The sequence below is a fragment of the Athene cunicularia genome (assembly GCF_003259725.1).
Source record: "Athene cunicularia isolate RWA chromosome 9 unlocalized genomic scaffold, athCun1 chr9_part1, whole genome shotgun sequence".
In the NCBI taxonomy this organism is placed as follows: Eukaryota; Metazoa; Chordata; class Aves; order Strigiformes; family Strigidae; genus Athene; species Athene cunicularia.
This window is the reverse complement of record NW_020799110.1, coordinates 5893621-5913834: the sequence shown is the minus strand read 5'-3', so window position 1 is coordinate 5913834 and position 20214 is coordinate 5893621. Positions and strand designations below refer to the sequence as shown.

General features: G+C 48.2%; 1 protein-coding gene across 9 annotated transcripts in view; it reads left to right on the top strand.

The window, feature by feature from the left end:
• The window catches only part of TNIK (TRAF2 and NCK interacting kinase), a 134760-nt gene that overhangs the window by 85926 nt on the left and 28620 nt on the right, over positions 1 to 20214 (top strand). For 5 of the 9 annotated variants that reach the window (XM_026854558.1, XM_026854557.1, XM_026854556.1 and 2 more), the window contains exons 11-16: positions 562 to 766; positions 9333 to 9443; positions 9929 to 10015; positions 11138 to 11332; positions 16064 to 16228; positions 18072 to 18311. In XM_026854558.1, the coding sequence (XP_026710359.1) occupies positions 562 to 766; positions 9333 to 9443; positions 9929 to 10015; positions 11138 to 11332; positions 16064 to 16228; positions 18072 to 18311 (1003 nt within the window). The remainder of the gene's footprint in view (positions 1 to 561; positions 767 to 9332; positions 9444 to 9928; positions 10016 to 11137; positions 11333 to 16063; positions 16229 to 18071; positions 18312 to 20214) is intronic. The other 4 variants (XM_026854564.1, XM_026854563.1, XM_026854559.1 and 1 more) reach the window with 2 other exon arrangements.

Below are 20214 nucleotides of genomic sequence, written 5' to 3'. Positions count from 1 at the left end.
TGTCGTGGGAGTGTGGGTACACAGATGTGGAAAAAATGCGAGATGAAATTAATGAAGACTCTTTAAAACGTGGTTCCTTTCATCCAAGTGTAACTCCCCCTTTCCATGTCACTTTTCACCATGAAACTGCCCCGATGCTGCTACAAGCTCATCAGGGCTGGAACTTTCTTTGGTGCCATTTTTCAGAGCCGTTGTAATTAATATCAGGTTATTGCATTATTTCACCAAGATAATGCAGTATTTTAATAGCTGGCAGTGATTCATGCTAAATGTGCTTTGTGAACACTTAAATATAGTGTGTGCCACTGCAGCACAAGAGGCTTTGGTTAGAAACTTCATGCAAAGGAAGCCTTTAGCAAATAAATTACTGGTGAGCCGTGAACAGAGCGCTGTGTCTGCTGCCCTGTGATACCCCCATCCCTCCATCTGCTGCTGCCCAACCTCTGTCAGGTGTTTGCATGCTGTTGGGATGAAAGGGAGAAAAATCACGCAGAACTCCCCCTGGCCAAAGGTTTAAGGATGTGGGGAGGGGATGTTCTCTGATGCTTCTCTCCTATGCAGCTCCATCCTAAACCTGCCCGGGGAGTCGACGCTGAGGCGGGATTTCTTGAGGCTGCAGCTGGCGAACAAGGAGCGGTCAGAAGCGCTGCGCCGGCAGCAGCTGGAGCAGCAGCAGCGGGAGAACGAGGAGCACAAGCGGCAGTTGCTGGCCGAGCGGCAGAAGCGGATCGAGGAGCAGAAGGAGCAGCGGCGAAGGCTGGAGGAGGTAACTGGAGCGACAGGCTGGCGGAGGCTGGTTTGGGCTGATTTCTAGTAGCAGGTCCCAAGTGACTGTTCTCAGCCTGATTTAAGAAGATCGTGTCCTAACCTCTCAAGTCGGTAACCTCAAATGTTTTGTTAATGCTGGTCAAACTCCCCTGTTCATCATTTTTGCATACCCGCCTCCAGCCACTCTCCTCACCACAGTTAAGTGTTGCCAACTCCTGAAGGTAATAGAGCTGGTTGGCTATAAATAAACCCTTGAAATACCAAACTTAAAGGGATCCCTGAAACTACTGAGCAGGCTTAGCCCATTACTGAGGTGATAGCTGTGTTCAGTTGAGGTGGGCAAAACTCTTACTGGTCCAGGCATCTGTCAAGGTCATTATTGTTATGTGCTGCTGTGCACTGTTACAGTTGAGAAGAGGCTGAAAAACTCCATTTGCCCTTTCCCCAGATCCATATGCCACTTGTGTCCCCTTTAATCTCTAATTTCAACTTCGGTCCTTGCCAATTACAATTTCTCTTGCAGGGGAGGGGCAGATGCCTGCCTGACTTGTGCAATGATCCATATGTGCCCCGAAGCATAAGATTTCATTACCCTTGTCTTAACATACCAGCTACAAATGCAATCGGTCATAAAATTATCCACCCCATTTAAAATCCAGCTGCAGGATTTGACCGGGTGACTTTGGGTGTCCCTGAGCTGCTCAGCCTGGCTGCATACTCTGTAGGAAGCACTTGCTTTAGCTCTTGGTTCTTGGATTGCAGAAGTCCACTAAAAAATAAGGGAGCTTTTCCCCTGCTCTTGGGTTTTTGATGGGGTTTTGTACAGACACCCATTGCCTCACACTGAACTCATCCCAACTGTCTGATTAAAGGGTTCATATGTTAAGGGTAATTAAATTAGCTTTCCAAAGAGGTCACCGATATGTCTGAAAAAAAGGACTTGCAGTAAATGGACTATTAGAGCATCCACCCCCTTAATTTGCATAAACCAGAGTGTCTGTTATGTTTAACCCAACTCCCCCTGCACTGGGTAATGCCCTCAGGCCAGGGGCACAGACAGGAAGGAATTTCAGGCAGCTGATGGTGGTGATGATGGTGATGGTACAGCTCCTCTTCGAGGTGGTCCTCTTGAGCCCCTCTGGGGTGAAAACCAATACGGGCAAATTGCAGACGAAGCATTTTTTCAGTCTGGTAAATATGTAGGTCTGTCATGTTGTCAGGGTACAGAGCATCGTGTGCTCAATACATTGTAGGTCAGGCTTTCCTTGCGTCCTGCACCCTTCCCAGAGCTGGTGAGCTGCTTGGAGAGAGGACAAGGTTTGCACATAAACACACCCCAAAATCCCCTGCCCCGATGGATGTTTATCTGAGGACTGCCATAAGGAAGCCTGGCTCTGTCTTTGTCCCAGTCGGCTTGCTGCGAGCAGAACAACAGCAGAATAAAAGCAGACACCAGATTAGCTGCAATCCTGTAATGAATACAATGCTTGCTGCTGTATTAATATGTTCTCTTCACATAGAAGAAAATTGTTCTCTCTCTTTGCTTCTTCCTATGAAGGTTTTGAATGGAGGACTAATCCCCTTGCTAAGCTGGCAAGCTCTGCCCTGAGCGACAGTGGTGCTGTCTTGTGGGGCCAGGCTGTGCACAGCCCCCCTGGGCTCTGCCAGTTCCCCCCGTTCTTTCCTCCATGAAATTAAAAGCTAATGCCACCATAGCCGGGATTTAAAATCAATGCCTGTTTCTGGTGGCTCTAACAGCCCCCTTGGGCTCTTCACCCATTGCCACCTTCCCTACTGCCTTGCAATTTTTGGACCTAAATTGAAAGGGAGGTTCATCTATCTTCTAGAGAAAAGCTGGTGAAGAGGCATTTTCATGCTCCTGCCATGTCGCAGAAGTGGGGAAGGACAGTGGGACTGTAACAGAGGGGCATCCTCTGCCTGCCCTGGCGTGGGGCACCGGCATGATCACCGGCACCGTGGGCTCAGCCAGGACGAGGGCAGGGCACCTTCTCAGGTCTGTCTAGCCAGGTTTAGCCTCACCTCCAGCCACAGGCTAAAATGATCTCTTCTCTCTATTAGACACCATTTGCGTGGCAAGCAAGAAACATAGCCAAGTTGCTATGGTGAGGATTAAAGCAGGAGTCCTTGAAGAGGTACAGACGCTCTGTGGCAAAGGCGGTGGGTTGCGGCAGCGGTTGGGAGGGACGCTCCCCGGCGCAGCCACCTGGGGCTCTGCCAGCTGCAAGGTGTCGTGTATCTGCCGTGGGCTGCTGTAGGAAAACTAGAGAAATAGTAGAGGCGGAGATTATCGAAGAGAAAGTTTTGTTGCTCCTGCAGGGCGTGGGGTAGAGGAGCCACGCAAGCAGCTTTGAGCATCCTTCCCTTGAGTTTCCTGCTCATGGAGGAGTCCCAGCGTCTGCCCTGGGGAGGGAGGGTTTGTACCCCCAGACTGTCCCATAAGTTCTAGCACAGCCAGCCAGGGCTGGATATAATCTGGTCATTGTTCTTCCCATATATTTTTGGGCAGGAAGCATCTGATGGCCAGACAGAGGTACCAACCAGCGGCTGTCACAGCTGTGCAGAGGTTGATACCCCCGCCCGAGGCACCCAGCACCCTCCATCTATGTCACTGTAGTTTTACTCCAGCTATCACATCCAGCACAATAACACCCAGGGGCTTCAGTAGGTGTTGCCTTTTGGCCTCTCTGCTTTTTCTTACGCTGTCTTTGCACTAACTTCAGTTGTTGACTCCTGGCTCTGGATTTATTTTGGTTAATGGGAACAGGGTTTTTTCCATGCAGCTTTATGGTCTGACTAAGATGGGGTGTGTCTCCAGTAGGCAGCACTGTACCAGCAGATCTCTGGGAGGAGACACCAGTGAAAGACTCAGATTGCTGTATTTTCAAAATAAAGTTGACCTTTAAAATCCAATAGAGCATCCAGGACAAATAAACACTTGGGGATGGTGGCTTTTGGGGCTTCTTAAGTCAGCTTGTTTAATACTGCCAGGCATATTACTGTGTTTATAGAAAGAGCCTCAACTCATCATAAGATGCTCTGGAGGTGGCCAGGGTGAGCGAGTGCATCAGCTGGGCCCAAGTGCAGCTCCAGAAGGATTGACTCAGAATGGTGCCAAGCTCAAAAATGCCTGGAGTTAATTTGTACTGGAGATACACAGCAAAAGAGCTGGAGAAAGGCCTGTTAGTGGGATAACTGGTCCATTCCTCTGTCAGCGCAGACCTTCAGTAGGGGTTTTTTTTGTAGTTTTTGCAATCTTGTCTTTAAATACTGCCAGGGATAGCGCTCCTACCATTTCTGTTTCCTCACACAGTAGAGCTCAAAATGAAGGAATCCTGGGGTTTTTTTCTGTCATCTTGATCTTCCTAATCGGTATTCTGAACCTCTCAAAAAGTACCTCTCATTTTAGGGCCCTTTAGGGGAACTCCACCATCTTGTAATGTTGCTCCGACAATAACATCAAATGCATATATAAAAAAGTCAAGAGAGGAAATTTTCTAGTGGACTGTTGATGCACTTTGTGCTGCCCCAGAGACCTGCTGCCATCCTTAGCGTGCCTCCTTGCATCTATTGGATGCTTGGGTTGGGTCTCCTTTTTCAACAGCTGATTGATTTCCTTCTTTAAGGATGAATCTTCTTCCAGGAAGCCAAAGAGATTTAGATTTGCAGCTGTCTTTAATTGCGGTGGAAGTAAAAATCCCTAAGCTGGCTTTGAAACTGGGACCTTCATGGGAGTAGAGTTGCAGCTTTGTTTTCCCTCGTGCAAAAGGTTGGTCTCATGAATTCAAAATGTGCACCAGAACTAACCACAAAAAAACACCCCAAATTAGAGAATTAAATATCAATAGATCAAATAGCACTAAGGAAAATATTTGTGTAACGCAGAAGGGTGAATAGGCTTGAATATATTTTAATTTTTCCCTGTGTATACATATATTAGATATATATAGTTCCCTAATAAGCCCTCCGTTTGTTGCTGGCACAGGATGAGCCTTGCTGCACCAGCTTAACCACCAAAACCCCAGTTGAGCTGTAGGAATAACACATCTCCTGGTCAGGAGCATTAGGGATCCTGCGAGACAAATCTCTGTGCAGACCCCTTGGCAGCAGTGGGCAGATGTAGTCAGGGAGAGCTTTACATAACCTCATTTGTCTGCCATGCTGTGGATATTTTTTTTCCCTTTCTAGATATAAAATGAAGGTCAGATCTTTACGGGGAATGTACAACGCAAATCGAAGCATCTTGCTGTTTGCATGTGAGGTTTTATTCGGTGCAGTTATAGAGCTGGATGTTTAGGGAGTAAAAAATTGCTGCAGCTCCTTTGTATGTTCACCAGCAGAAGACCGTCTACTGAAAGCTCTTACAAAGCAATGCAAAAAAATACCAGCAATTAATTATAGATAAACTTAGGTTAGCTAAAATGGTAATTGTTATTTTCTTCTGCATATGCAGCTGTCATATAGCTTGTAGGAACATTTTCATTAAGATGACAACGTCCTCACAGCACTGTGGGTACATGGGGGCACTGCAGTGGTCCTGGCAGCAGTCCTGTACCCATTTCCAAGGAGACCTGCATTACAGCAGCTCCTGTAGTACAGATATGTGCTAAGCCTTATGTCTCTCCAGTTTTTCTTTAGTTAGAAAGCGTGTAGAACTCATAGTTTCTGAAGCATAAGCCTTTTCCTGCATGGAGCATCCCTTCCTGATGATCCTGCCTCAAAGCTCCTGCAGTGGTTCAAAGTGTATCAGATTCCCGTTTGCCGTGGTGGGAAGCTCTGACCCAGTTTCTCTACCGGTGGGAAACGCCTCTCTGTGCTCCAGTGCTTGGTGTGTCAGGAAAGATGATGTTCCAGCCACAGTTACTCTTTCCCTGGTGGCACAGATAAATGAGCCTGTCACAACAACACAACCACCTAGAATATTTGTTTTCATTTGTCACTTGGAATTCCCCTTCCACTTCTTTGCTGGCTCACACTCATGTTTGGGAGCAGCAGCCAAGGTTTCCAGGAGCCTTTTCTTGCAAGTGTTGGTGCCTCTCCGAGCTCACCAGGTTTGTGGGGTGGCTGCAGCTCTCCGACTGCTCATCCTGAATGTGTCTGATCTAGCAAAGTGAGCTTGCTCCTTTGAAGTCCTTGTTTCATGCCAGGCCTCCAAGGGCCTTTCCACCAGAGGTTTTGCCTTCGTGTGTCTTCCCTCATCAATATTTAAAACCTGTCATTTCTAGTGCAGCGCAAATAAGATCCCACTCTGGCTTACAAGCAGCTACATATAGCTATACCTGCAGAGTTATATAAATGCGGGCCTAATTAATTGGCGCTCTTGCCTTGCATGAATAATAGATCTGGATAGTGTAAATACACAGAGTAGTTTCAAGCTTGGAGAAATGGGGGAAGTGCACAGTTGCAGTGGGAGAGGGAGGACAGAAAACAGGGAGGAAAGGAGGCAAATAAAAGGAGATCTTTGAATCTTATTTTTTTTTTTTTTTAATCTCCTTTCCACATGCAGTTTCCAGCTGCATCTCCCTGGGCTTGCTTCCTGCTTCAAACAGGGTCCCCATCATCCTGGTGCTGCTTGGCACCGGCATGAGCAGAGTGGAGAGGAGATGGGGGCATTGCTGGAGGCTTCGCCCACTGCAGAGCCAGGTCCTCTCCAGATGTTCACCAGCTGCCAAAGCAGGACTGTACGGGCAAGGCAGCTGAGCGACTGTGCTGCTGCCGAGTCAACCCCACTCCGCTGAAACGGCGGTGAAGTGTTTAGCTGAAGGTGCTCATAATGCAACCGTGACAAATGACTTGCTTATAAAGTGACCTGACAAAACCACTGCTGAGCTGGAGGGAAGCACTGTGCTCCTGCCCTCAGTAAATGTATGTATTGCATCCTGCTCACAGCCTCAGCCCAGAGAGGCTGGCTACAGCAGGGTGCAGAGATCCTTTAAATATCCAGAAGAGCATCAGGCCTGGCTTTGAAAGAAAACTGTCTCTGGGGGGCTCAATTCCCAGCTCCTGGGGTTAAATAGGCTTTTAGGTGTGGAGGAGGCTGGTGGTGAGATGCTGCATTGCAGGAGTGAGGCCAGAAGTGAGGCAAGCTCACTGGGGCTGCTGGGCATATGGTACCCTGGAAAGATGGTGGTATGCTGTTTCCTCCCTGGGAAAAATGCTTTTGTCTCCTTTCTTGGAGGGTTTTGGCTTTGTTTGCCAGCTGGATTGGAAATAAAGACCAGTTGGGTGATTTTTACTTAAGAAATAACTGTGACATTCAGGGCCTTGCCTCCTGCCAGCCAAGCCCAGCCTACACAAGCATTATGTGCTTTATTCAGCAGCATGCCATTTTAACTAAAAAAAAAAAACAACAAACAACTTTAAAATCCACCCCAGAACCAGTGCGATATACACTGTGACTGGAAGCTCAGAGTAATGTTTATTCAACCTGTTAGTCCAAAGATCCGTGCTCCTGAGTGCATGGGAACAGTGACCATCACCAAGAGCCCCCTCTGCAGAGGTCAGGGAGTGCTGGCAAAGCCAAGAGATCCCGTGTAATACCGTTACTGCCGCAGAGTTGCCGCGACCTGGTGGCATATCCTCTGCAGTTTCTAGTGTAGAGTTCAAAAAAACCTACAAACAGCCCTACGTTGGCATTGCGCGCGGCGAGGACGGGCGTACGCGCGGAGTAACACATGCACCCCCCCCGTACGTGGGCAGCGCGAGTGACTGCGCCTGGCGTGGGACACGCCGCAGTCTGGAGCTGGCAGGTTATTTCAGGTTGGATGCGATTTTCCTTCCCGGAGGCGAGTGGAACAGCGCTGATAAATATGGCTATAGGTGGCACTAAAGCTGTGCTGCTGCGGCTCGAACGTTCAGCTGGAGGAAGGAGATCGTCAGAGTCCCTGCGCGGGGCGGCTCTGGGTGTTACCTGGAGATGAGGAGGTAGCAAGGAGACAGCTCCTCCCTGTATTGAAATGTGGGGGTGTCTCTAAGCGTTTGTTAAAATATCTATGCATTTTATTTATAGGTATATCTATCTTTACAGCTATCTATCTATAAAGATATCTATAGATATTGAGAGAGGTAGAGATATATAATAGAAAGTAGAGTAGAATATGGAATAGATATAGAATTATAATATCTATAATAGATGGATCTGTTGTATTAGATACCTATTCTAGAGATAGATCTATATAATGTCTAATATCTTTATTGATAGATATCTATAATAGGGATAGATATCTATGTAGATGATATCTTTGTAGATACATAGAAGATATCTGTATAGATACAGATTTCAAATCCATCTGTATAGAGCGTGCAGGTTTACTGCAGAGCAGCAGCAGTTTGAAGTGGCTGCATCTTTGTCTCCAGCTCGCTCAGCCAGCTCCTTGGGCAGAGCCGTGTAGTCAGCTGCCAGCCCCAGCCCTCCACGTGATTTAGTGGATGTGTGGCGTTGCCAACCCCTCCAGTGCCTGCCTCGCCACTGCAGTCTGCTCAGCTGCTGTGTGTCGGCAACGGGGAGAAAAAAAAAAAAGGAAAAAAGGAGAATAAAGGACCAGGTTTATGCTTCAGTGGGTTGCCTCCCTGTTAGCGCTGCGCGCATGTTGCTGCACCCAGCTCGTGATGGAGTTCTGGCAGGCTGCAGAGCTCCAGTAGCCAATATTGGCATTTGAGTGCCCTCTGCCGATGTGCCAGGTGTGGGCTGCGGTGCGGAGCAGTCTGTGGACCCTCTGCTTCCCTGGCAGAGCATTGCAGCGTTTTGCTGCGAGCCCCTGCTCCTCCCACAATGAGAACAGGGTGGTTTGGGTAGCTGGAGGAGTTACACCGGGTGAAAAGCAGGGGGTGTGGGGGGTGCAGGTGTCACCTGGGTGCCCAGGGCACCCTGGATGGCTCACAGCACACTGTAGGTCATCATCACCCCAAAATGCCCCTGATTTCTCTTGGCAGAGATTCTACAGAGCTGAGCAATAGGGATGTGACAACCCAGGAGGGAGAAGGCTGGGGTGGCCTGAGGACAGCACGGGAAGCTCGTTTTGTGTTTCAAAAAGGAAAAACCCTTGGACTTGGGTTTTTTTGTGTTAGTTTCTGGTCTCCACAAACATTAAGAGGGATGTGTTCCCCTCTCAGCAGGCAGTAGCTTCCCCAGCACCCTCCCTCATCCTCACAGGTGGGTTTAGGGCTGAGACACAAGCTCCCCATAAGTGCTGGGCTCGTGCACACCTCCCACACTTGCCGGGTGTCTGAGGCCTGATTAACCCACTGGTGGGGCACGCTGGTAAGTGGGGACCATGCGCTGGCCATGTGGCTTCATCTGCAAGTGGGAGAAGAAATGGAGATGGGTGCGCGGTCCAGTGCTGGCCGGGAGGATGCTGTGGGTTCTCTGAGTGCGTGAGCACGGCGTGGGGTTGAGAAGCCCCTCTACCACCCAAACATCTCCTTGCCTAGGCGGGAGCGTTGTGGGTCACTGGGCGGAGATGGCTTCCTGAAAGTCATGAGGAAAAGGACTGTGAGGTCCCAGGGAGAGGAGTGGGGGTGCTGACCTGTGTCTCCTGCCCCCACAGCAGCAGAGACGGGAGAAGGAGCTGCGGAAGCAGCAGGAGCGGGAGCAGCGGCGGCACTACGAGGAGCAGATGCGGCGGGAGGAGGAGCGGCGGCGCGCAGAGCACGAGCAGGTAACCCGGCGGGAGCAGGGTGATCGCCTGTCACAGATGCCTCTTCCTCTAATCAGAGCTTTTCTCATAAACACTTCTATTTTTTGCTACTTGAGAACAAATTGCTTAATTGTTAGCACCGCGTGTGTTGCTTTTCACTGCCATCATTTATTTCTGTGTGGATCCACTTGCTGGCCCACAGGTGTGGAAACACTTGATGCAGGTTTTTTCCACCTGCTTGTTCCCAGGGTGGGGTTTTGTGGTGTTCCCAGTTAATGTTTGCCATTTCCCAGTGGTTTTCACTCTTTACCCCCAGAGGCCCCTTGCAGAGTGGTGGATACCCTGGGCTCTTTGGACAGGGATGGAGGGTGCCCGGGCCGATTGCTGACAGTTCTCGGGCAGGGTGGATGTGGATGCCCACCTCATTCTCCTTCCTCTTGGGAAATACTGGCTCTTTCACCTTCTCTCTCTTTTTTTCCTTTGATCCTTGCTGCCCATGCCTCCAGGAATACATCAGGCGACAGTTAGAGGAGGAGCAGAGACAGTTAGAGATCCTGCAGCAGCAGTTGTTGCAGGAGCAAGCACTACTTCTGGTAAATAGGAGGCCCCGGCCACGCTTGACGCTTTCTGCCTGTGTCGTGTCCGCATGTGCACCCACGTCCCCCGAGCACCTCTGGCCGTGCCGAGGCGAGGGGACCCCGTGGCTGTGAGCATGCCTCGGTTCCCCCGCCGCCGCTTTGGGCTGGGTCCCCTCGCGGTGCACGGCGCTCTCGTGTGTCCCTTCCACACCAGCATGCTCGTGCCTTCGGGAGAGGAGCAGCCCCCGGGGTTGCCATGTCATTTTGAAGGCTGTTTGCAGCATGTTGGAGTGTGGTTGAGCTGTCGCGTGCCTGCACTCAGCAAACCCACTCTGCCATGGGTGGGTTTTCATATTCTGAGCAAAGGCTTTTATTTTCATTTTCTCGCAGGACCAGTGTATAACCTTATGCTGTTTGCATTCTAGACGCCCTCTTTTTTATTTAATTTGTTTTTGAATTACCCCTTAACTCTCACTGCGTTTTCTTTTAGTCCACAGGGATTATTCTTTTTTGCTCTTGCTATTAATTTTATTTAGCGAAAAGAAAAACTCTCACACAAGCCCTTGCCTTTTAAAAAAGCCCTTTCAAAATGACTTACTCATTAAACCTCACAGAGCAGTAGGGATCCAGAAAGATCATACAGTTGACTCTTCTGTGCAGCCCTTCCCACAAACAATAAGTCCTACAGAGGAGGTGGATTCATTTGGGTTTTGTCTAACCCAGTGATGTTTGGCACCTGATCAGATTGATCCTTCGTTTTTTTCCATCCAGAAAAATCTGGGCAAAGTCAGTGGTAACTCCTAAGCAGACATCAGCCCTTGGAGGGTCTCGCAGGGTTTCCCTGGCGAGGCAGCACCCTCACCCCCCGTTCCCAACAGACAGGGCAGTTCGCTGGCTGCAGAGTGTCAACACCAGCGTCACAACTCTGAATTTGTTGGCTCTGTCCTCCCAACTGTCTCTCCTCCAGGATGCTTTCAGCTCAGTCCCCAAAGTCTTTCAAATCAATGGGCTTTGCCAGAAAATAGGCTTTCAGATACTCAGGCCCCATTTTCCACCCAAACAGATAACTCTGCTGTTTGCAGCCCCGCGTTTACAGGCTGGCTGGGCACTTGTGTCACTGTCTTTTCTTCTGGGTAGGAGTATAAGCGCAAGCAGCTGGAGGAGCAGCGGCAAGCGGAGAGGCTGCAGAGGCAGCTCCAGCAGGAGCGGGACTACCTGGTCTCCCTGCAGCAGCAGCAGCAGCGGCAGGACCAGAGGCCAGCAGAGAAGAAACCCCTCTACCATTACAAAGAAGGGATAAATGCCAGCGAGAAACCAGCGTGGGCCAAGGAGGTAGGCGAGAGCGAGGAACGTGGTGGTCTTTGTCTGCATCCGCAGGGCTGGGCTCAAGGTTTGGTCTGAAGTACATATGGCAGGTTGCACTCTGCTGGGCTGGCCTCCAGCAGATGCCATTAGCTGTGCTGGAAGGCTCCCAGTTCAGTGCAGTGTGTGAGCGTCTGTGTGTACGTTTGTGCAGGCAAAGAGAGTGGAGGAAGGAGGTTTATCCATGAGGGCATGCAAGGAGGAGGATGGATCCCTCCTGGAGGGGTTCAGCAGTAGCTGGGGATTTGTGGACATGCCAGGAGCTCCTGATGCTCCTTCCTGGCATGTCCACAAGTTTGCTGGGGCTCGGGGGTGAATGCAGGGGGTGGCTGTAGTGGGGGTTCCTGGCTGATCACTAGTTCAGTTCCCCATAGTCAAAGAGGGATCAGACAGCTCTTCCTCCCGTGCTCAAGGCTGTATGTCTTGGGGTTGCTTTTCTTTTATGATTTTCAGGAAGGCAAGCCACATTACTGATTTTCTTTCCCTCTCCAGCAAAAAGAGGGAATTGTTGTAACAATTGTGAGATCTTGATTATTAATTATTGCCTGACTGAATAGTCTTGAAAAGATGAAGACATGCATTATCTGCAGTGCAGTTTCAGAATCATGTGCAAACTCTTTCTCCTTAATCTCTTCTTGGTGGTTCTAGTAGCACTGGTGTCCACTCTTGCTATTAAGTTCTTTGTGTTTAGTTGGTTTAATTTTGTAACCTTACTCCTGGGCAGAAGGATCTTTTAATAACTTGCCTATTCTTCCTACTAAGCAGGATCATCGCTCTGCTGCCAAATGTCTGGCACCTTTAGTGCTGGCGGAGATACGATGTGCATCCAACATCCAACATGTAGCTGTCTCCTGGTCTTTCCTCTTGACAGTCCTCAGCTGCACCCACAACACCTGCAAGCATCAGATGCCCAAGAAACTCAATCAGCTGTCCATTGCTAAGCAAAGGCCAATAATACAAACAGTTCTTAGCCTTTCTAAACCATCACAGAGATAGATGTGGGTGTCAAAAACTCTTTTCACCTCTTTATACTCCCTTGGGTTTCTCCTTCATTCCCTTCCGATTTAGTCTTCAGAGTGTTTTGGTGGTGATGTGCCAGACGATGTATTTTCATGGAGTTGTAACATCATTCTCCACCTTTTCCAGTGGAAGAAGTGGTTTGGTAAATGAGTCTGCAGATGAGACATTCCAGATGTGCTGAGCCACCTCTGACAGGAGAGGCTTCAGGGGCTTTGTGCAGAGCTGGGTCTCTCGTCCATCTGCAGAAATGCTGAGAGTAAACTCTGTCTTTCATTGCCTGTTTTTAAATAAATCTTCTAGATCTTCTAGAACATTAGTATGTCTGGCACTGTCTTCAAAACTATAACAAAGATATATAAAAAGGAATCTTTATCTAGGGTGAAGGAGAAAAGTGCTGGATTTAGCTTTCCATTTCAAACATAAAGGCCCATTTCTTCTATTCCATAGGGGAGGTGTCTTTTTTTGATGCCATCACTGGAATCAGGGCGTTGGGAACTGTACAATGTGAATAAGAGCAAAAGAATGTGGCCTCATACCCTTTGCTGAATTCATAGGGAAGACGAGGTTTCCTGTTGTTGGGGAACGTTTCCAGTTTCCACCAATTAGCTTTCCAGACCATCTGTTCTTTACCTGTGTCGCTCTGTCTGGTTTCTAATGAAATGCTCAAAGCAGCGACTGTGGCATCTTTCTGCTCTTGGGAGCAGTAGTTTGATGTACTGCCTTGACACAACACCCTTGGGAACTTCCCAAAACTACTCCTCTTGCCTCCATCCCCTGTTTTATCTACTGCATAGTCCCACTTTTAGCACAATTCAGCAACTTTGATGCATATATTGAAGCAAGGATAGTACTTCAATATTTCTATTCTATGACATATATTGAAGTACCATCCTTGCTGGCTATACAGATAGACTTGTGCTGATAATTAATCAGCCTACCATGGTTCTTGCTGTAGTTTAGCCATTTCCATACCCAACCCATGCATGCTAATCTAACAGAAATATTGAGACTTTATTTTCCCTTGGGAGCAAGGAAAAGGCAAGTCTGGCACTCAGCCTACAATTTCTGGAGGCTCTGCAGAGCTTATTGGGATATTTCCTGATCGTTTTGCATGATATCCTGTATTGCCCTTGGTTTTATGCTTTTTGGTCTCAAGTATTCTGTCTCAGGAGCTTGATCGACACAGCTGAGTTCTCCTCATGTCATGCCCCTTTCTGCTCTTCATACCACTCCTTTATGCACTTATTTTCCCCCCTCACTTGTTTCCACGTGGTGACTCCCAAGTCCCTGCAGACATAGGGTAAAGCATAAAGGTCAGGCTCTGGCTGCTCACGTTGCAGTTGTGTCCCTGCATCCCCTTGTTTAGGGACTGGCCTGTTGGTGAAGACAAAGCTGTGAGGTAGGAACCAGTCTGTACTGCATCTTCCATAGCTTTCCCGGAGCACAGTCATGGATTTCTCTTTTTTTAAAATGCTAAACAAACCAATCTGATCAAACAGTGCTACCACCACACATGGATGCACATCCCCATCTGCTGTCCCTTCTACTCATCTTCTCAGGAGTGAAGGGTTATACACTGGAAGCTAACTTGGGATAGAGCTTGGGTTCTGTCCCAGACCTGCCCTGTTTACCCAGGCACATCTCCTCTCACAAGCAGGGACTAGCTGGGCTTTTTCAGACATCATGTCAGGACCCTCTGATGATCCAGCCAGGGACGTGGCATTCATGCTTTTAAGTGGTAGTACTGTAATTAGCAGCTTTCTCCATTACTGACTCTTCTGTTATGGACCAGTATTTGCTAAACAAAGTGATGCAGATAGCCAGGTCTGACTTCTCAATGACAAAGAAACTTGGTCAGCTGAAGGAGGGATTTGGACAGGACCATGCATAAAGGAGGGGACGTGGATATTTTCCACATGGTGGCCAGGCCCTGCGGTGCTTTCCCACAGCTCAAGAGCTTCCCAGGGGCTTGGGGCTTGGCAGTGTGTCACGAACTGTGCTGTTCTCTGCAGCAGCCAACACGCACATCAGCTCCTCCTTCAGTCCCCGTGGCTTTTATCCTTCTCTCACTTTGAAGTAATGTATTAAAACATCAGCAGCTTTCCTCTGAGACCTGCATAGAAGCTGCTAAACATGTTTCTTGTTTGAGGGGAATCTTGAGTTCGATTAGAGATGGCTTGCACCAGAGCAATGATAAATTCCTGCAGGATTTTGCTGCTTTTTTCCCCTCTCTCTGCCTAATGGTGGAGTCAGTAAGGCTTCATGGAGTACAGCTGGAGAATCCCAAGAGCATCCTCTGCTGTGCTGGTGTAGCAAAGTGCTAGCAAGGAGATGCTGGTAGTGGGAAACCAAGCATCTTTCTCCTTCTCAGTACACAGACATCCCCATTTCATCACTCTCCTGCCTTCTCCTCCACACAAGCTTTGAAGTCCTCCATAATTAGCTGCACATTACGTCTTGGCAGCGTGCCGGAGAGCGCCTGCAAACAGCCGGAGGACGCGGCGCCGGCACCGTCTCTGCCTGCTGTCATTGGTGCCAAGGCTTGGCTCGTAAGGAGATGTACTGGACCAGGCCTGCGACCCAGCACTCCTGCTCCTGCTGCCTTGTTCAGAGGGAGTTCTCCTCCCTGCCCTGCTCTCCTTCCCATTGTTGCATCCAGTCCCATGAGCATCGCAGAACTGAGCTCTGTACGGCCTCTGCTAGCCAGTGGGCAGCACCGGGGGAAGTTGTGATGACCTGTTAGGACACAGCGGTGGCCCGGGTGGTCCTTCATCAACTAGAAGGGAAAGAGTCCATAACACAGATCTCTTAGCTAAATTTTACTCTGGCTCCTGCTCTATTTAAAAGAGGAAACGATTCATTTTTATTGATGTAATGGCTCTTTTGTTTCATGCGTACTTATTTACTTAAAGAAGAGCTGTGGTTCTTTACAAGCAGACCTGTTTTAAAGATTGCCTTTTACATGGTGGAATCAAGACATGCTGAGGGTATTTACTATGTTAATGATATGTAAATGAAAATACACGTCAGATCTTGAGGTATGAAGAATTCTGCATAGCATATGCTGCATGAATATCAATGCCTACAGTCTAACTGCAGGAGCACCCAGATTGCACGTATGTCTGGGTTAGCTGAAACCACTGTATTTCAGTCAAGGGTGACTGAAGGCAGTGGGCTTTGGGTTTATTTCTCTATCAGTAATAGAGGTTTTTCCCCTTCCATACATGACATGGTCAGCCAGACCCACTAAATCTAGATCCAAGCCATCCATTTTCTGGCTGCCGTGTTTATTCTTTCATTCAGATCAAACAACAGCACTCCTCGTGGTGTTTATAGTAGTGAAGGAAAAGGATCCCCTTGCTTAAAGATACATTTGAGAAGAAGCAAGAGCTTCTCAGGAGTCATATTCTAGAAACACCTCTCTGAGGGATGTTGCCTTTTCTTTATTTCTCCGTTTCATATTCAGAAATGAATTATGCGCGTAAATACAAATAGTCCTTCTGGTGTCTTTAAAATGCATTTATTGCACAATCTGCTGGGTGACTTGGATTCCATGATCGTACAATATATATCATACACCTCGAGAAAAGAGCTTCCTCTCTGTCTCTATGCATAACCTTGGATTTCAATTGGAAATGGCTTTTTACGGGGCGTTCACCCACTGTCCCCGTCTCGCTGCAGGTGGAGGAGCGCTCCCGGCTCAATCGCCAGAGCTCGCCAGCCATGCCCCATAAAGTGGCCAACAGGATTTCAGACCCCAACCTGCCTCCTCGGTCGGAGTCTTTCAGCATTAGCGGTGTTCAGCCAGCCCGGACCCCACCCCTGCTCCGACCCGTGGACCCGCAGGTAATGGTGCCTCCCCGGCAGGCTCTCCTACTGGAGCCGGGATGCTGGGAGTGCTGGTAAAGAGGTAACAAGAGAGTGGAGTAAAGGGAAATAGTGTCTTGCTCCCTGGTTTCTCAGCCTTAAGTGTATTCATGAGTAAGAGCAGCATCTACATTCATGAGTGGATTTCCCTTGTCACCTCCATGTGTTAGAAACATCACGCTGGTTTATACCTTCCTTTGAAGCATCACGTACTGGTTACTGCCAGAAAACAAGCTGGAGGACCGAGAGGAACCGCTGGTCTGGTCCAGTGCAGCAGTTGCTCTGTTCCTCTTTGGATCTGGTTTATGTAAAGGACTAAAACCACAGCGCCTGGTACAAAAGACCCAGGACGCTTTGATGCTGAGGATCATCAGAAAGAGGTTTTTCTTTCTTTGCTGCTTTAATTCAAGGTTTTGTTTTGGTTTTCCATTGAGTTGACATCACTCACAAACACATCTGGGGAGGGCATAGATCACCATGACCGTCACAGAGGAGGGGCATCATTATTTTTAAAAGTTCCTCCCAGCCACGGGGTCTGTAGGTACTCTGCCACCGAAAAGTGTAGGAGTGTCAGTGCTGCCCCTGGAATTGCTCCCACGGATCTGCAGACACCAGCAAGGATTTCCAAGGGAAGTACAGAGCTTTGCCCCAAGTCCAGGTGGGCTTTCCTTGGGAAAATGTGCCAACTAAGTGCCATCCACGTGTGGTATGCGCACCTGTAGGACAGCAGTACGATGCCAGCTTTAAACAAAATACATGCAGGAAAGCTCTTAAACATGCAGCTCTTATTTGCCCAGTGTACATGGTCTGTATACACTGGGGTTAAAAACCCCACTTCACTGTAATCTCTCTGAATGACCAAATATTTTTCAGTGACCTTTTTGGCAACCTGTATCATCAACAGCTACAAAGACTATTTTACTGTAGTAAAACACTAATGAAAAAGTTGCTTGAAATTCGGAGACTCATACAAATCTATGCCTGTATGCACATGATACATGTACATGTGTACACAGACATGTATGTAGAAATGTCAAATAAAAGTTATAACCCCGCTGTATCAAAGAAGTGCAGCTTCACAGGGCCCTGGGAAGAAGCTTTGATTTCACAAACTCTAATTTTATTAATTTCTCAGATTTCCCAAAACAGATGTCAGTATTCCTTTCACTTGTAAACTTTTAGATCTGTAGAGCTAATCCATGGGATAGGGGCTATCTGGACCTATAGAAACTCATGCCTCAAGATTTTTTTTTTTAAGCCATCTATGCCTCAGAATTCCTGACGATTTTTTTTAATTAATTATTATTTATTATAGTTTTCTCCTTTTTTTCATTTTTTATTTTTAACAGGGAAAATCCATGCCAGACCTCATTATCACAACTTTAGAGGTGCAGGCATAGGAGCTGGAAATTTGGCCAGTGGCAGGCAGAATGCCCGGGGTGGGCAAGTTTGTGTGGGAGCTGGCAGGAGGGAGCAGCCCGCCCCTGCTCCTGGGGTGGTACCCACAGACCGGCGCGGGGCTCTCGGTATGAGCCGTACCACCGTGCGCACGCAGGAGCAGCCAGGACTGAAGCATGATTTTAAAAGACTGAGCTGTGCAAGCGTAGTTTTTAATAGATCTTGCGTTGAAGTGATGTAAATCAGAAGTTCCTGAAACCAAGACAGTGCTGATCTCGAACTGAGGGGGCTTTTTAGTGCATCCAAAGTGCTAATCAAAATTTTTTTTAATCAAATTTTTAACGATTTTTTTGATTCCTTTTTTTTTTTTTTTTTTTTTTTTTTTTTTTTTGTACTGATAGTTCTGTTTTGACTTGGTGCTTAGATTCCACATCTGGTCACTGTGAAATCCCAAGGAAGCTCCTTGTCTGGGTCTCAGTCACTGCATGAACAGCCTGCAAAGGGACTGGCTGGGTTTCAGGAGGCTCTGACGGTGACCTCTCACCGCACTGAGATGCCAAGGCAGAACTCGGACCCCACCTCAGAAAACCCTCCTCTGCCCCCTCGCATTGAAAAGTTTGACCGAAGTTCTTGGTTACGGCAGGAGGAAGACATTCCACCAAAGGTAACACTATCGCTCCTCACTTTCAGCACGTCAAAGAGGCAATCCCAGAGCTGAATCCCCATGGGACAGTGCTGCGCTCAGCACCTCCAGCAAAGCGGAGTGGGCAGGACTGATCCATCCATCCATCCCCACGGCTCCGTGGTGGGCACCAGCCTGCCTGGGAGCTGCAGTTCCCAAAGCAGATTTTGCACAAGGTGCCAGGAGGTGCTCTTGGGTGCACACGCAGCGCTGCAAAATAGCGTTGCCCTCCAGCAAAGAAAATTCTCGAGCCTGCACAGAGGCCAAAATAAATTAATATCTCCTTTCCCTAGGATAAAAAAACAACCTTCTGTTTAAATAGAATTATAGGAACATAAAATTTGTCATACTCAATAAGACGGGTCCTTTTTAGTCCAGTACCGTGCCTCCAGTTGCAATCAATACTTGATGGAAGACTTGTAAGGGCTCCAGCAGCTTTTATACATTCATTGACATTTGGCAGCGTCTGGCAGTACCGCTTTTAATTAAGACTCCTCTGGACCAGTATTTCAATTGCATTGTTTATACACCTTCATTTTGGAAGAATTATAAACGTGGCCATTAAAGTTCCCCTTGCAGTGAATCAGCGCTCAGCCTGGGAGGATTTTTAGAGAAAAAAATGATTACAAATTGATTAGTGACAGTGAGGCAGTGTTTGCCCCTGATTGAGAGGCAGTTTTTCTATGTATTAACAAAGTAAGTGACTTGCCTTTTTAAGAGCAGAATACCAACTGCCAGGTAAGCCTCCCTGTGCAAGGGATCTATGGTGGCGTGTCACAGGCATTAATAATGTTCCTATTTCTTCTACCACCAAGCGAGAGGAGACATTGGTGCTCACCTAAGAGGAAGAACAAGCCAACAGCTCCTGGAGCTGTTGTGTGCTTTGCTCCTCAGTAGTGCGGGAGGGTGGCTGCCTGGTTTTAACCTAATTTTGAAAACCCCTTTGCAGTTTAATGTTGGCTTTTGCCTTGGGTCCTTCGAGAAGGGCATCTCTTAACTGCAGGGTTGCACTACACAGTGAGACCACAGCACCTGCTCCTTGGAAAACAGCATTTTTTCCAGGACTACGAAGTATTTTCCCCCTTGGCTGAGGGAACGTGAGCTCTGGAAGGAATCCCCACCAGATCACATTTAAGTCCGTACTGTTGGCAGTAATACCCATGAGGAGTCTGACTTCACATTTTACTGCCCAGAGTGGGTTTGATGTGTTTGTAAGTGGGAAGAACTACCCCATGAGGCAGGACTGGGTGTCCCTGTGGTTCCTGGGTCTTGTTTCTGCCAGTGCTTATGGCTGGATGCTTCAGAGGAAGGTAAAAAACTCCCAAGTCCCGACTGCAGAGTACCCTACCCAAAGGGACACTGCTTTTTAATGAGACAAGCTGTAGCTAGCGATGCCACAAAATATAAAGCTCTCTCACTCTATCAATCTTTTTATCTCACCTAACATAACTGCATGTTATTCCCACAAAAAACCCTCACCAAAACTCTAATTCTTTTTTTGCTAATCCTGCCAAGCCCTTGGCCTCTCTGTTATCTGATGCAAGGTATTGCATGGTGAGTATCGTCGTGCCTCTCCACATCAGCCTGTGCTACCCAGGGCTGAGACCACCGTGCCTGTGGCCCTGCAGCAGTGCTGGTGCCCCCCCGGGATGAGGCAGGGCTCCAGGGTTACCCACCGTAGTGCCCGTAGGCTTTGGGTTTCTGCTGGCAGCGTTGGCAGTGAGCCGTCCTGCCAGCAGCGGGGCTTGGCAGCAGCATCCGAATCTCAATGCAGGTCGTAGTGTTTAATGCGAGTGTTAGGTGGATCAGTCTGGATCTTTCCCCTATCAACCCTCTTGTTTCTCCACTGTCAACACCTCCTTCCTGCTGATGTGTGTTATATCTG